Raw genomic sequence first — 14846 nt, forward strand, 5'->3', positions numbered from 1 at the left:
CTTCACAGTAATGCAACACAAGTCAGATGCAACCATGAATATTCATTTTTAGTGTTAAAAAAAAAAACAAAAAACCTCTGAGTGATTTGAAACAGCACCAAACTTGGCTCAAGTTTAGGACATACAAAAAATGTTTCTCATAAGAAGTACCCATTATTAGTGTGAAGAGACAAAATAGCCAGATTGGCTGTACAGCAAAACCCATGTTTAGAACAGGAAAATGCCATAAAAAAGGGGGTTCCTGTCCCTGTGATTTCAGTCAGCAGAAAGCACTAAGTAAAGGGGATCCGAGCTTAACAAAAACTTGGCCAGAGTTTTTTATCTTGTTCTGAATAGGATTAATTAAAGCAAAACGTGGAAGTGGCCCCATCACAGGTTTCTGCAGCCTCCCTGGATTATTCCCAGGCTTTCACACTAAGCCACCCTTGGAGTTCTGCAAGTTCCATTAGGGCCAGCATGTCTGTCCTCTGAGGACTACTCAAACTGCACAGCAGGAATCAGGGATGGAGAGACCCTTCTTCATGCTTCAGTGACATTCAATTACAACCATTTAAACCCCTGCAGTACTGCCAAGTAGAAAGTAAAGATGTATTTTGTGTGAGCACAGGAGTATCATCCATTGTCCAGTCAGTGTAGGGTTTTTTAAGAAGCTGTACCATGATAAAGCTCATTGGAGAAATTTGAGAAGTCATGGTCTGCTCTAAGCACAAAGCAAACATTTCATACCTGAGGTGGTCATGGGTAAGATCAAATCACTGTTTGGTACCACACTGTGATACCAGCACAGTGCTGCTGCTGCTGCTCTGAGTGTGCTGTACAGAGAGTGAAGTCACACCTCCTCCAGCTGCAGCTGCTGGCCAGCTGAGAGCTCTGATCCTCACACTTCAGCCAGGCAGAAAGCAGAGCAAAATGTACTCCAGAACAGAGCCAACACTGCTATGTAGGAAAGGCTTTGGCTTAAATTCTCTTCTTATTAAAGGGAGTAAGTTTACACAACCTCAGTATTAAAGTTTAATATCAAACAATTTGCTCAATGTTACCAATTTTCAATTACAAAACAGGGTCCAAAAAAATTCCATAAAATATGTTTAGGTGGCTGAACAGAGTTAAGTGTGTTCAGACCGCAAGGGTAAATATCCATAACTTTTTGGTATAAATTATCTACAAAAACTGGTATAAACAATATTCCAATCTTAGTATGGGTTCCACCGAGGATTAGAGAAATTTTCAGGGTGATATCCAGCAGGTGTTAGAGTTCATTGCCATTGACACATTTCTGCTGCTGCAGCCTGGCCTTGCGCAGTGCCTCCAGCTGCTTTGCTCTCAGCCACCTCTCCCTTGACAGCGTCGTCTGCCCCGCACTGAGCGACAGGAACCTGGGGGAGCACAAAGAGCCAGTCAGGAACAGCTCTGCAGCTGCTGGAACCCTGCCCAGCTCCAACCCAGCTGCAGACCAAGTGCTCAACCTGCAGCTTGCTGGGAAGCCCTGAGTGGTGACAAGGGCACCACACCCACCTGGCCACCAGCAGCATTTTGTGCAGGTCATCGGCCGTGACGCTCTCGGGGTTGTTCTTGCGCATTTCCACAAAGTCTTCTTCTACTGCCTGGAAAAACACAGCGTGGAATTATGGAGCAAACCAGACCTCCACAAGGAGACAAGCTTTAGATTTCAATGTTTCAACTCATTGCTGTCCAGAAGTGAGCCTGAGTAAAACCAGGCTACTTCTCATCTTCGAAAAGAACCCATTTTCAAAATGAGTGTTAGAAAGCAGATTACATGCACTGTTCCTTATCTGTAATAATAAATTCAGTATATGCTTTACAAACCCTTGAAGGCACAGTCAGGATGTGAAAACTCTTCTCTTTGGGTTTTGGAAAGGAGAATCACTGACAGGGCAAGCACAGTAACTGTCTACTAAGGTGCTTTCTATCCAAATACACTGCTGAAAACGTGTTGGGGAAGTGTCCCTACCTTGGTCACCTCATCAGATATACTGTAGTCCAGCAGCCTCAATAAACTCAGGTAAATTCGGAATTTGTTCAGCACGGAGGGCAGCACTGCAGTGAGGAGGCTGCTCATGTACTCTTCCATGTTCGGGGGAATTATCTGTGGCTGTAAGTGGACTTGGCAATCTGACTGAAAGAGAAAATCACATTTCACCTCTTTCCACATCCCCCTATTTTCTATTCCAAGACTAATTTACTCTCAAAAGCAGCAGAAGTCACTTATTTCCCAGAACTAAGGTTCTGAAACATTCCCCAGCTCTCATTTTGAACAGCTCCTGATTCAAGCAGACATAGCAGATGTTTGCAAGCTCAGGCTACTGCAGGGGCAATGCCACATTTGTGCCCATCACCTCAGAACCCACCATGCCAGAGGGAGGCTTGGAGAGCAGCACATCTCTGCAGCTTTCCCCATCCCTGGGTCCTTCACCACCTCACCATCCCCATTCAGAACGGAGGCGGGAAACTCCATCTCTGCGTTTTCCAGCCACGAGGGAGGAGGCAGCAGCTACTGCCAGTGTCACACCCTCCCTGGTCACAAGACACGTTTCCTGTCCCCACGTGTCCCTGGCAGGGCCTGCCTGGCAGCAGCTGCCAGCTGCAGTTCCCCTGGGAGCCCCTCCCATACCGGCAGCAGCGAGCGGCCCTCGGAAGTGATCAGAACATTAATGTTGCATGGGAATTCCATCCGGTGGTAATTGAAGTCATAATCCACCTTCTGCCAAGTGATCAGGTTACCCAGGGCCGTCACGTTATGGACACCTGCAAGAGCAAGAGCAAATTCCCTGAGCGCTGGAGCACAACAAATGTCAGCCCTGATTTTTGTTTCCCATCTGTCTTTTAGGAGCAGCCAGCAGAATCATCCTGCAATCATCCTGTTCCTTCTGGTGTCTGAGGTGTCTTCCAGACAGAGACAACCACTACTTAATGTGAGCAAAAAATAAGAATTCTTTATTTCAGGCCTAAACTTTGTCTGGCTTAGTACATGAGTTTATAGCTCATGTTTTCACTGGCCCTACAAAGCCAGGTATCTATTTAGAGAGAAAAACCAAAAAAGAAATCTCTCATCAAAAGCAGACAAATACAACCAATTTAATTTTGCCAAATTTTTTAATAGTACTCACTCACCTTACCTGGAATTAAGTTATTTAAAATATAAAAAGTTAAAATTGACAAATAACTGGTTGACTCTTGGAATTCTTTCTCTGAAATACCAACATGTACCTGACAAACTGAATTTCTCTTCAGCAGTTACTGCATCAAATGACAAAACTACTATCATGGATTTGCTTTTAAATACTTGGTAATTATTTAGTATATTGTAAATAAAGGCAAACTAAGCAAATAAAGGCAAATTTAATATTAGGGTTGTCTTCTGGGACATTTTTCCATTTGAAATTTCTAAGCTGTAGCTTCCAAGAGTTCCAAACCAACTACTACATCTGAAGACACTATTCTCTAGGATTAAATTTTGCTCCTAATGCTGTTGTAAGAAATGAAAAATTTTTACTTCTTTACTCTAAGTTCAGTAGAAAACAATATCACATCACCAAAAAAGAAAATTACCAAGCCTTTCTAATCTGCAATTTTTAAGACCTAAAATATTATTTTTTCACTAAATGCTGAGTATTTTTAAACGTTACAGACAAACATTTTAGAAAACCTATAAACCACCACAGCAGGAGTTCTCTCTAAATGGGAGTTTATCATATTTTAATTTTTTTTTTTTTGAAACAAACAATGCAGAGCTTGTTACTCGTTTTATTATTTTCTTTAGCAAAATTTTGTAGCTTTACTAAAGCTGAGTAGCAAAAACTACTGACAACTCAAAAGCAATTGAATAATTTCAATTAGCAACTTCTAAGAGCAGTAATTAAAAAAACCAAAGCAGCTTTCTCCAGACAGCATTTTTATTTTAAAATTAATTTACTTGCAGTGATTTCCTGTTGTTTCATAGAATCTCCTGAGATGGAAGGGACCCACAAGGCTCAATGGGCTCCAACAGCTGGCCCCAGGACTCACCAAAGACATCTGTACTTTGCATTGTCCAGGTACTGAGCTTTTAATATGCAACTCAGCTCTTTTATGGAAGTTATAATTAAATTCATTTCTAAAGCTCTGCTGAAAGCATGCTACACAGTGCTACATCAGCTTGTAAAATAGAATCCCTGCTATTTTTAACACAGTAATAGCAATTTTTTTCCTCCAGTTTATAGCTGTGTTCTCAGGGATGGTTTTCAGATATACAGTAAAAACATAGAGCATAAGGCATCAGCATATGCTTTGCCCACTTCATGCACTATCACAGGAAACTGAAAGGCCACTCCAGTGAATCAGAGTTATTTTGGTAATCAAGAGTTCTCCCAGTTTATCTTAAGTTGGCTGAGAAGTTGCAGGAAGCTGCTTCAAAGCAATGCAGTAGGATGTAGAAACCACACACAGTTTTGCAACAGACCCCAGCGGGACACGATTATCACCACTGTGTTAAAACACAGCAGCTTTTAACGTCCCCAGTGAGACTGCAGATGCAAACAGGGTGTACCTGCTGTGTCCAGCTGTCCCTGCTCCAGCTGGGTCTCATCTATGACCAGGGAGGTGTTGCTGGCCAGCTGCAGCAGCCCGCTGACCAGGCGGTTGGCCGTGTAGTCCTTGTGGGGGATGAAGCGTGCCTGGTTCATGCTCTCGATGCTCATCCGCAGGTGGTAGGACTGCAAGGAGAAAAAACCATCAGCACCCGTGCTGTGCTCCAGCTGCCCCAGGGAATGCTGCTTCCTGCAGCTACTGCTGGGCTGGGAACCTGCACAGCAAAGCAAAACTTGTCACTGCAACACTTTAATCATCCCAAATATCCGAATGTTGTATACTTCAAAATTTCCCAAAGGAAACTATTGCTGTTAGGAATTCCTATCACCTGTTCTGCACATGATTTATTGCAGCAATACTGTTAGTGTGACCCCAAATTGAATTACTGTGGCTTTTCTGCAGAGCATTATCCACAAACCTAATGACATCATTATTAAATAACCCAAATGTCTAAACATATCAATCCAGAAAGACCAAATAAAGCATGCAGCATCTGCCTGTCAGTTCAATACCTCTGAGGAGAGGATTTCATCCCATATTCATCCTAGATGATGAGGCACACAGATTTCAACACACAGGCCAGCCACATCTCTATCGTTATCTGCTCTCTAAATGGGGAGCAGGAGAGCATTCATCAGCCTGCCCTGCCCAGGCTGAAGCAGTGAGAACACATCCCCCAGGCAATGCTTACTGCTGGCACCAGCTGCTGGATGAGGCGGTACAGGTGCTCCGTGAAGGCGCTGTTCCGGGGGCAGCCGCTCAGGTTGACGGTGAATTTTCCCAGAGGAAGCACATCCCGTCTGGCATAGCTGCACCAAAAGCAGCACAGGTTAGGCAAACACCGGGCTAACACTGGGTACAGGTGTCATTCAGCTGGAGCATTGAGTGGTGTCTCTGACAGCCAGCAGGATTTCAGAACACACACACCAAAATCAGCCAGCTCCTCTGCCTTCCTTGTGCAGTGCCCAAGGAGCTGAGCCAGGCTGAAGCTGCTGCTCACAGCACCACACAAAAGCAGTAATTTACAGGGCTTGGCACCTGCAATGGCCTCCCAGACATTCTGTTCTTCTTGTACTCTGTTTTTACTCAGTGAACACACTTCATTCTTTTCCTTTCTGCTGCCCAATCTCAACTTCCCTCCTTATCACACTTGTTCATCTCCTTTACCTGCCCTCAGCTTTCCTCTCCCTCTTCTCACTGTGTATCTTCTCCCCATTCTTGACTACTCAACCTTTTTGTGATACCAGCTAAGAGAGAAAATACATTCTAGGCTAAGTGTTGGAACATTCACAATCCTACTAAAAAGAATGAAAACAACGCATTTTGATTTTGAAGCCTAAAATGACTAACATTAAATTTGGGCCTGACAACTATAATGTCTGAAGTTTCACACTTAAGAATTTAATGAGTCAAAGGATGCTGCTCTTTCACCCATAGTTTAAATCAAGATAAGAATAAATTTCTATCACATGCTAAATAGATCACTTGAACTTACCATTAAACAGGTTTACAATTAAATAAACAAATTCCCAGGACGTACCTTTCAGTACCCTGTAGTACCTAGGCAATAATTCCTGCAGTCAGAAGATGCTGTCTTTGGGAACTCAGTGGCATGTCCTACTCATTAGAAGAAGCCAGAGTAGGAAAGATGTTTTCATACCTCTGTTTAAAAGTGTCTTGGAGATTTTGTCAGCTCTCAAAGCAGCACTGAAGAGATACACTGCCACAAAGCTGGTCTTTTATCAATACTTAGTGTTATTTCAGACACTGAAATCTACCTTTGTGTGTATTGTGACAGGACAACTCTACCTGGACAATGTACTACTGAAATAAGTATTATTTAAGTTATTCCTGCCATTTATTTGCAGACTGGTGAGCAACCTCATAGAAGGAGATTTCTTTTAAGTGATAAATACACAAATTCTCAGCACACGTGTAAATACTCACACTGTAGAAATGAGATGCAGTATCAGGTATTCAGCAGCCAAACTGTCTCCCAAGAGGGCATGGGTGAGGAACCCCAGCAACTCTGCTCTCACTGGTGACAGCTCAGACATGAAATTAGAAACAACTGGCAAAAGAGCAGAGGATAAATGTCAGAAAACGCTCTTGTTTCTCACCCTCTTCCTTCTATATAAATTTGACTTTCTGTCACAGTTTGATAAATAAAAATGTTTATTCCAAAGCAATCAAGGAAAAAAACCCCAAATGCTCATTGGTTTTTTCAACTGGTTTTGCAAAACCTGAATCACTCAACACTTCCTTGGAAATTATTTTTTAAAAAGATTAGATATTGTGTAATGCATTTGCAGCAGGGTATAAAGTGTAGAGCCAAATTTATAAAATCCATAACTGCTCCATTTTATATTAAAGGCAGAAAAAACCTCTTACATATTATCAGAACAAGCAATACAAGGTGCTCAAGGAAGAGAGTTACAAATACCAGAAGTCTGCATGCAATAATTCAATGAAAAATACAGTCAAACAAGGAATAGCACAGCTGCTTAAAAGCAGAATTGCCTTATTTTGTGCACAGGATTATGAGTCTCTATATTATCAGTATGTTTCTTATTTCCAGTATCCTACTAAATTGGAAATCCAATTTTCCAGCAATTCCCAACTCTGTCTGAAAATAAATCAAATCTTATAGCTGAACAACGTGGTAAAATCCTTGGGCACGTAGAATACAAAACCAAAGTCCACATAAATCACATTTATTTCAGCCAAATTTAAATTTTAAACATTACATAAACACAAACATCTGCATCCTGTGCAGCATTGCATGGCTCTTCCATTTAACAAGATTTAAATTCAAACCCTGCTGTTGAGGCATTTGCCTCTCAGCAAAGCAATATTTGTTCAGATGTTCTGGAAAACACCCAGAGTTCAGACACTCACAGGATTTGCTCTCCTCTTCGTTAAGGCAGGCAGGCAGCAAGGGGTTGATGTGTTGCAGCTTCTGTGCCAAAATCACATGGATCCTGGGCACTAAGGAGGCCGGGGGGCTGTGCACTCTCTGCTCCTCTGCCGTGTCCATGCACTCCATGGGATCCAGGGCTGAGCTGTCCCTGGGGAGAGGCACAGCACAGCTGGACTCAGAAACATCCCACAGGAACTGCTCTCCCTCTGAGCCAGAGCAGCTGGAACCAGGCCAAGAACAGAGAACAAGCAACACCCGCCCCCAGCTCCTGGTGACACCTCCCACATTCAAACCACCTTCTTTGGGATCTTTATAAACAACATAAATACTGAATCACAAGTGCATAATGACATATTAACACCAAAGCAGGCTTGACCCAAAATATCTGGATTCTATTATTTTCAGAAAATAATCAAACCATATTTTTCTGAAGAAAAAAACAACCCAACAAAAAACCCTCAAAACCAAACCCCACAAACAAAATCACATTTATTATTTGCTGCACCATTTAATTGGCTGTAGCTTCAAGTAAAATATTACATACTGTTCTGTCCAGCCTGTACTGAGTGAAGTGTAAACACCAGGTTTAAAAAAATAAGGTAATTTACTACATTTGTCTCTGTAAGCACATGTGGGACTTTCATATCCCACCAGATTCTGGAGCCTGACAAGATCTTCTAGACAGTCACATCACATCTCTATCACTGGCTGAGTAAAAGAACTGTGAATAAATAAATCCTAATGTACCTCTGCTGGAACCTGGAGGTATTACCTCTAATTTAAGAGTTCACATAAATGTTCAGGGAGAGCAAAGCTTGTGTCTTACAAAATTTCTTCCAGGTGGTTTTAATTTTTCATTTTTAGAAAGTAAAATCCCTAAAGCAACTATATCAAATGACAGTAAAGTTTAGCACAATTTTCATTTTCTTGTAATGGTTTTAAAGGCTGTCAGGCTTTGTAACTTCAAAGCCACTTCAGCAGTTAACCCACACACACTATCCACTCTTTGCATTAAAAGAGATTTGTTTTGTTTGCATTCAAAATGTTGCTAAATGCCACCATTTTGTCTTCTTGTTATAGAATGACACAGGACAAAACCCACAAGCACCTGTGACAGAGCAACTGAGCTGTCAGTCTGGGATTAGCTGTCACACAGATGATAACAAAAAGCAGCTGACCAGGCTGAGGTAATTTTTAAGAAGTTGGCACTATAAAGGATTCACATTGCACTCTGGGTATTGTACTTGCCAGACAGATGAACAGACTCACCAACAGAAATAATTCAGAGTGCAGTGGTACATCAGCAGTATTTATGTTAGATTTGGTCAAGAGTTTTATTTTCAAAATTGACTTCTTGCATCCTAAATGATTTTGTATTTTGTCAGGCATGGAATTGCAGAACAGCAGGTGAAATGGGGAGTTTCTATCAGTGGATTAAGAAGATGTGATTGTAGAGAAATCAACCCATTTTTTACTCATTTTGGTTACTATCACTCTACATGCAGACATGCAAACATTTTTTCTTATATTCTTCAGAGTGTTTACTTTTCTGGTAACAACCTTCATGGACTTTGAAATTACTTCAAAAGGACATTTATAATTTTAAACCTTCCTTGAAAGATTTGTTCACTATTCACTCATTCACTGAAAATGTTGTACACATGAAAGAGCACAAAACATTTAGCCATAGAAGCATTTTCTGCTTTACAGACTGTACAACAACCTAAAAAAAGATGCACTGGGTATCCAAGGATATGGATGTACCAGAGCACGTTGGACTTCAGTTTCCAGGATGCTGGATATAACACTTTCCTCATGAAGCTATTTTAAAGCAACAAAATTCACTTCTTAAGCATAATTATCATGTACTTCCACATTTCCTTGTCTGCTCACTGCAATAAAAACCTGCATTCCAGCACAGCCTTACCTCTCTTCACTGTTCACTATGCTCAGCACTGGGTCCACAGACAGAACACCAAACACCTCCAGCACATCATTGACTTTGAAGCTCTCCCAGCTCTCATAGACCTGCCCCAAACAGAAAATAAAATGCTAAGGCAGATGGGCCAGATGCAGGACAGCAGAAAAATTGTTTCACAGTAATATAACATAGCAGCGAATCAAGGACTATTTCAAATTCAATACACCAATGTGCAGTTTATTGGTTTTTCAGCTTGGTTTTTCACAACTGTTTTTCAATTAAATACCAGAGCTAAATACCAGCTGCACCCTGGAATCTTTTATTTTAAACTAAGTGGGGTGAGAAGGTGCAAGCTCTAATAAATGCTGCTGAAGGATTCCAGCAATTCAAATGCAGCACTCGAGAAGAGAACAACTGTGTTAGTGAAGAGAAAGAATGTAATTATCTCTGGAAACAAAATTCTGGACTCCAGACACATTTCTGTGCCTACAAACCAGTGCAAGGCTGATTCTGCCTGCCTCACAGAGAGCCCAGCCCTGCTCATCACCTCTCCATCTCTCACCTTTACAAGACACGCTGGTCCCTTCTCCCCTGGCAAAGGAAAATTTAGGTCAAGTGGAGGGGAGCAGTTGGGAGAAATGACATGATGACCTGCAGAAGCTTCTGTTTCTAATCTCTTTGGCTCCACACATCCATGGATATCACTTCCACTGCCTGAAAAACACAGGATTTGCAGGCTTAAAAACAGAAATGCAGAGCTGAACAACTTTCTTTAGTAAGCAACACAGAGTAAAACTAATTTAAGAAAACATCTGAGACAAGAATATTTAATAATGCAATATTCCTGACAGAATATACTCTTGATATGAGAAGTCTCACAAGTGCATATTTATGTAATCATGTTAAGTGTGGGAGTGAGTACAGGCAAATATCTATGTGTCATGGCCAGAAATCTGATTTTCAAAGAAATTTTTTTTCTGCAGTGTTTAAACCAGGTGATTTTTTTTTCTACAGTCCATAGGACTGCAAAGGTAATATTTTTCTGCATTTCATGTTTAAAGAAACGGGTAAGAATATGCATAAAACCCAGTTTATATTAAACATTTCTGTAGATTGTCAGCAAGTCACACAATGCACATACAACACTATAGGCTCTCCCACACTCCTTCAAATCAAACCACTGACTTCAACAAAGCCTCCAAATCCTAAAGGCTGCAACAACAATAACAATGAAAACAGCTGGCAATATATCAGTTTTTAGCAATGAATTTTTGCCAAATCCTGGAAAGATATCAGAACAACTATTCACCAACAGCAGCTCTTACCCATGTGTTGCTCCTTCTGTTTGGAGGGATGCAGATCCATGTCCTCATCCTCCTCGTAGCTCCTCTTGTGGCGACTGGGGGTGTAGGAGGTGGAGGGGCTCACTCGGGCCTGGCTGGCACTGATGTAGGCCTGGGATCGAGGGTTAAGGAAGCCACAGGCTGAGCAGGGAAACCTCAACCACACTAAGGTTATTTGTTGGTTTTTTAAACAAAATCCTAATCTTAACATGCTCAGTTACAGGTGTTTTATAGGACACTCTTACTGTGGAACAGCGTCCTGCTGCAGAAAATGCCAATGGCTCAACTGAAATTTCCTTTTTCCTAAGCATTAGCAACTCGAAATGAACAGAAATTTTCAAGATTCTCCCAAGCAAAAACATCTATGGAATCAAAACTAATGCTCCTAAATTAATTTGCATCCTCTTTGTGCATATTACACGCCATCAACTTTCTTTTTTTCTCTTTCTACACCTATCACCTCTCCAGATTCACTAAAAGAAAAAAAGAAATTTTAAATAACTTTATCTCCTAAATCCAATTAATTAGTTGGTGACCACTGGCTCAGTCAAAAAAAGATATTTCTTTCACCCATGCTGATTCACCAGGCACTGGAACACAGTAGAAAGTCTGTCTCTCTGAGGTGACTGTTTGTGAGGAGTTCAAATCAAGTTCCTGCTGAGGCTGGAATCCCAAGAGAAATTTTGTTAAAAATCTGATTGCAATTTGTTTTCTTTTTTTAAACTAACCCCACAGATTCAGTTAATCAGCCAGAAGTTACAATTAACATGTAAGACTACATAACTCAGGAAAAAGTGAATATATAATGTTTTGATTCAAATTGTACTGCACTACCAAAAGTAACTGTTTTCCACAGCAGGCAGTTTCAAGGTCATGGGCACTCCCCCTTCCACTCAACCAAAACAAATTTTAAATACAAGAGAAACAGCTGGAAGCCTGCTGAAATTAAAATGCCAGTGAGCAGTTATGAATACTCTGCTTTCCAAACCTAAGATTAACTTTGCATTTAGAGCAGTATCTTCAGGAATCCACTGCCAAGTAAAAAAGAAGCTCTGTCACACTTATAAAACTACAACTTTCCACCCAATATTTTTTCTCCAAGTTCATATAATTTATATAACTTACCCCACATTCTGCCACATCTCTGTATTTACCAAAATGCAAAACCTGTCAAGAGGGAAAAGGCAATGCAATCATTCTGTTTCTGACAGCATCCTGAACATGAATCACACCAAAATCACTGAAGCCCAAAGTCCCTCACAGACATCCTGGCAAACCTTTCGTCACTTTAACATTTTCTATTCCTCAACAGAAATGTAACAGGTTATGTTTTACTGATGCCACTGGAGCTGAACACAGTTACTGTCAGTGTCCACTCTCCATAGGTTTAACTCACAAACTAGAGAAATACAAGGACCAGAATAAGTAAAATGACAAACATTTGCTAAAATAGTAACTCAATATTTCACTTACATGTGCATTTGTGTTTGGGTCAACTGTTTCATACACTCCCATGTAAAACTCAGGATCAAACATATCTTGAACCATGCAACGAAATTTCACTAAGCTGTTGGGTTTTAGGTAATGTACAGGAACATCATTCAGTGATGGCACCTGTGAAAAAAGAGATTGTTCCATGCAACTGGTATATTTTGAGGCAAAAAAAGTGAGCCAAAACCAGCAGTAAAACTTAATTCTTTGACCATTCAGTATATCCTCCTCCTCAAACCCCTATATATATATATATATATGTGCACACACACACACATATATATATACCTCACACTTAGTATTTTCTGAGCGCATCTCCCACCCTAATCTTAGCAGCAACAAAGTGTTTCTATCCCAACACCTTGCTGCAATGGCTGTTACAATTATCAGGCACTTAACAGTTCCCAAATTCTTCCAGTCCCAAATACTGAAAGAATACTTCTTTCTATAAAAGAAGGGTTATAGGTCACTGGAACTGAATGAAAACTGTACAACATTTGAAACCAACTTTTAAATTTAGAATTATTGCAGCTGCAGGATTAAACAGAATTTATCACTTATCTTATTTCTACTTAACAGCACTTCCACCACGCGCTACATACCAGCAGTACTAGAGCAATTTACATGCACAATTGCCTGTAACAAAAGGTCCTGGAAAACCTGTATGTTAATTTCCAAGTCAACACTGGGGAAATCTTTTTCACACAGTTTTACATGACAATGGGAAAGTAGAAAGAAAAAAAAATCAATGCCTAAGCACGTGGTACAACTTCAAAGAGCAAAATTTGTAATATGAATAAGAGTTTTCTAAATCTGAAGAGAAAATCTTTGTTGAAAAAGCCCACATCCAACATTAAAATGCAACAAAATTGGCCCTCTAGGAAGTGGCATTTTAACAAAAGTATATTGCCTCACGTTTTTTTTGAGTAAGAAAATATGATTTCAATTCCTTCTGATGTGGTAAATTTTACTCAATTTTGCCATTTATTAATGGTAGCTTTGATTTAAGCTACCATTCAATACTAAGTACACAATACTTTCACTGACAGAGAAAGAAAACCAATAATTTTCACCTGTTTTTAGTCATAAGTAGAACAGATTTGATATGAAAGTTTCTAATCCCCTTATCAGTCCCATAATGTCATTTCTGCTACAGCCTTTTAGAAAAGTATCAGCTTTTGAACTCCACTGTACACACTTTATTTTTAAAACCTAAAGCACATCTTCCCTGCTAAACTGCACAAACCAGGCCTGACCCAGCCCAATAAAGCACAGTTTTAGTAGGAAAAGCATTTTTTCCTTAAAACCTGAAGGTCCAGACAACTGTTTATTCAACCCACACAAGTGTGCAGCATTGTGATAAAAGCTCCTGAGACAAGAGGTTTATAACCAGCAGCTGGTGGTGCACAGTGAGGACTCGCACTTCCCCAAAAATGACAATATTTGTCATCGCCTGCCATCTACTGACTGCGCTCCAGAGTGGCAGCAGCCAGCAGCAATGGCCTGGGGGAAGGAGAGTGCTGAAGGCAAGGGGATGGGTGGGCTGCGATTTCACATCCTGGCTTTACACTCAGGTTAAAGCAGCCGAGGTGCAAATGCCACATCCCAAAGCCTGGGCCTGAAATTCAGCTGCACGCTTATCATGAAAAAGCAGGACTTATCAAAAGCAAGCCACTGCAATAAATAAAGTGTAATAAACAACGAAGCTTAAAAAAAGTGTAACTCGAAAAGAATAAAACACTCTCACCCAGTTAGTAGCATTATTTTCTTTTAACTTCTCCTTGAAGTATTCGGTTACCTTCTTCTCCCAGTCAGAGTTTGGAGCATTTTGGGCTACAAAAAAACCCATATCGATGTACCCATTACCACCACATAAGAGACTTTTACCCAGCATATCAAACAAACCCAACTTTCACTTTTATCTTACGGAAGTGCAGCTTAGACTAATTTACTCCCCTTGCAAGTCACTGACTTCCCATTTCAAAGCCTTTAAGGCCAATCAAGAAGCACAGAGGCATTCCTGGGAGCGAGGGAAAGCTCCGCATCCCCCCAGCGGGGAAGGGCAGGAGCCGAGGCTCCGCTTTCCGCGCTCTGTGGGCTGCGGGAATTTTTATGTCGGTGTTGTTTTAATGAAGATCAAGCCCAGCACGGCAAGAGCCGCGGCAGCGCGGGCAGACAGCGCGCCGTGCTGCAGAACCCAGAGATACACGGGGAACGCAAAACACGCTGTATATAAGACATACAAGACATAAGACAGATCCGTCTCCCCCGCCACCACCCCACGAGGGAAAGCGCCGTCCGGTTCTCCGGTTCCGGGCGCTCCCGCCCTGCCTCACCGAAGATGCCCTGCACGATGCTCAGGGGGCTGTTCAGCCAGTCGCCCACGCACGGCATGGCGGAGTCACCCGCGGGGCTGCCGGCACCCTGCGGCCGCCGAGTCCCTCTCGCCAGCCCAGCGCGGGGATCGCCGCCGCTTCCTCCTCCTCCTCTTCGCCCTCCTCCTCCTCTTCCTGCGGGAATGGCGGCCGCGCCCGCCTCCCGCCCCTCACGGCTGCGCGCGGCCAGCGCCGCCATCTTGGGTGCG

At 41.7% G+C, this 14846-nt stretch overlaps 1 protein-coding gene across 1 annotated transcript; it reads right to left on the bottom strand.

The window, feature by feature from the left end:
- Positions 1–998: 998 nt before the first annotated feature.
- Positions 999–14836, bottom strand: MCMBP (minichromosome maintenance complex binding protein). Its single transcript, XM_041717186.2, has 16 exons — positions 14599–14836; positions 14010–14095; positions 12245–12385; positions 11897–11938; positions 11333–11434; positions 10754–10883; positions 9991–10142; positions 9435–9535; positions 7486–7655; positions 6535–6658; positions 5279–5396; positions 4547–4712; positions 2633–2766; positions 1973–2137; positions 1516–1604; positions 999–1376 (listed from the first exon to the last, which is right to left on the bottom strand). Exons 1-16 carry the CDS (start codon positions 14834–14836, stop codon positions 1250–1252), a joined length of 2085 nt encoding a protein of 694 aa, XP_041573120.2. The 3' UTR covers positions 999–1249.
- Between the last annotated feature and the right edge of the window lie 10 nt (positions 14837–14846).

The sequence above is a fragment of the Taeniopygia guttata genome, chromosome 6 (genome assembly GCF_048771995.1).
Source record: "Taeniopygia guttata chromosome 6, bTaeGut7.mat, whole genome shotgun sequence".
In the NCBI taxonomy this organism is placed as follows: Eukaryota; Metazoa; Chordata; class Aves; order Passeriformes; family Estrildidae; genus Taeniopygia; species Taeniopygia guttata.

Excerpts from the sequence above, each read along its gene's own strand:
- MCMBP (XM_041717186.2), bottom strand. The coding sequence starts at position 14,836 with ATGGCGGCGCTGGCCGCGCGCAGCCGTGAGGGGCGGGAGGCGGGCGCG. Across the intron at positions 9,536-9,990 it reads GACCAGCGTGTCTTGTAAAG|GTCTATGAGAGCTGGGAGAG; the intron begins GTGAGAGATGGA and ends TGTTTGGGGCAG. Across the intron at positions 6,659-7,485 it reads CGAAGAGGAGAGCAAATCCT|TTGTTTCTAATTTCATGTCT; the intron begins GTGAGTGTCTGA and ends CTCTTTTGCCAG.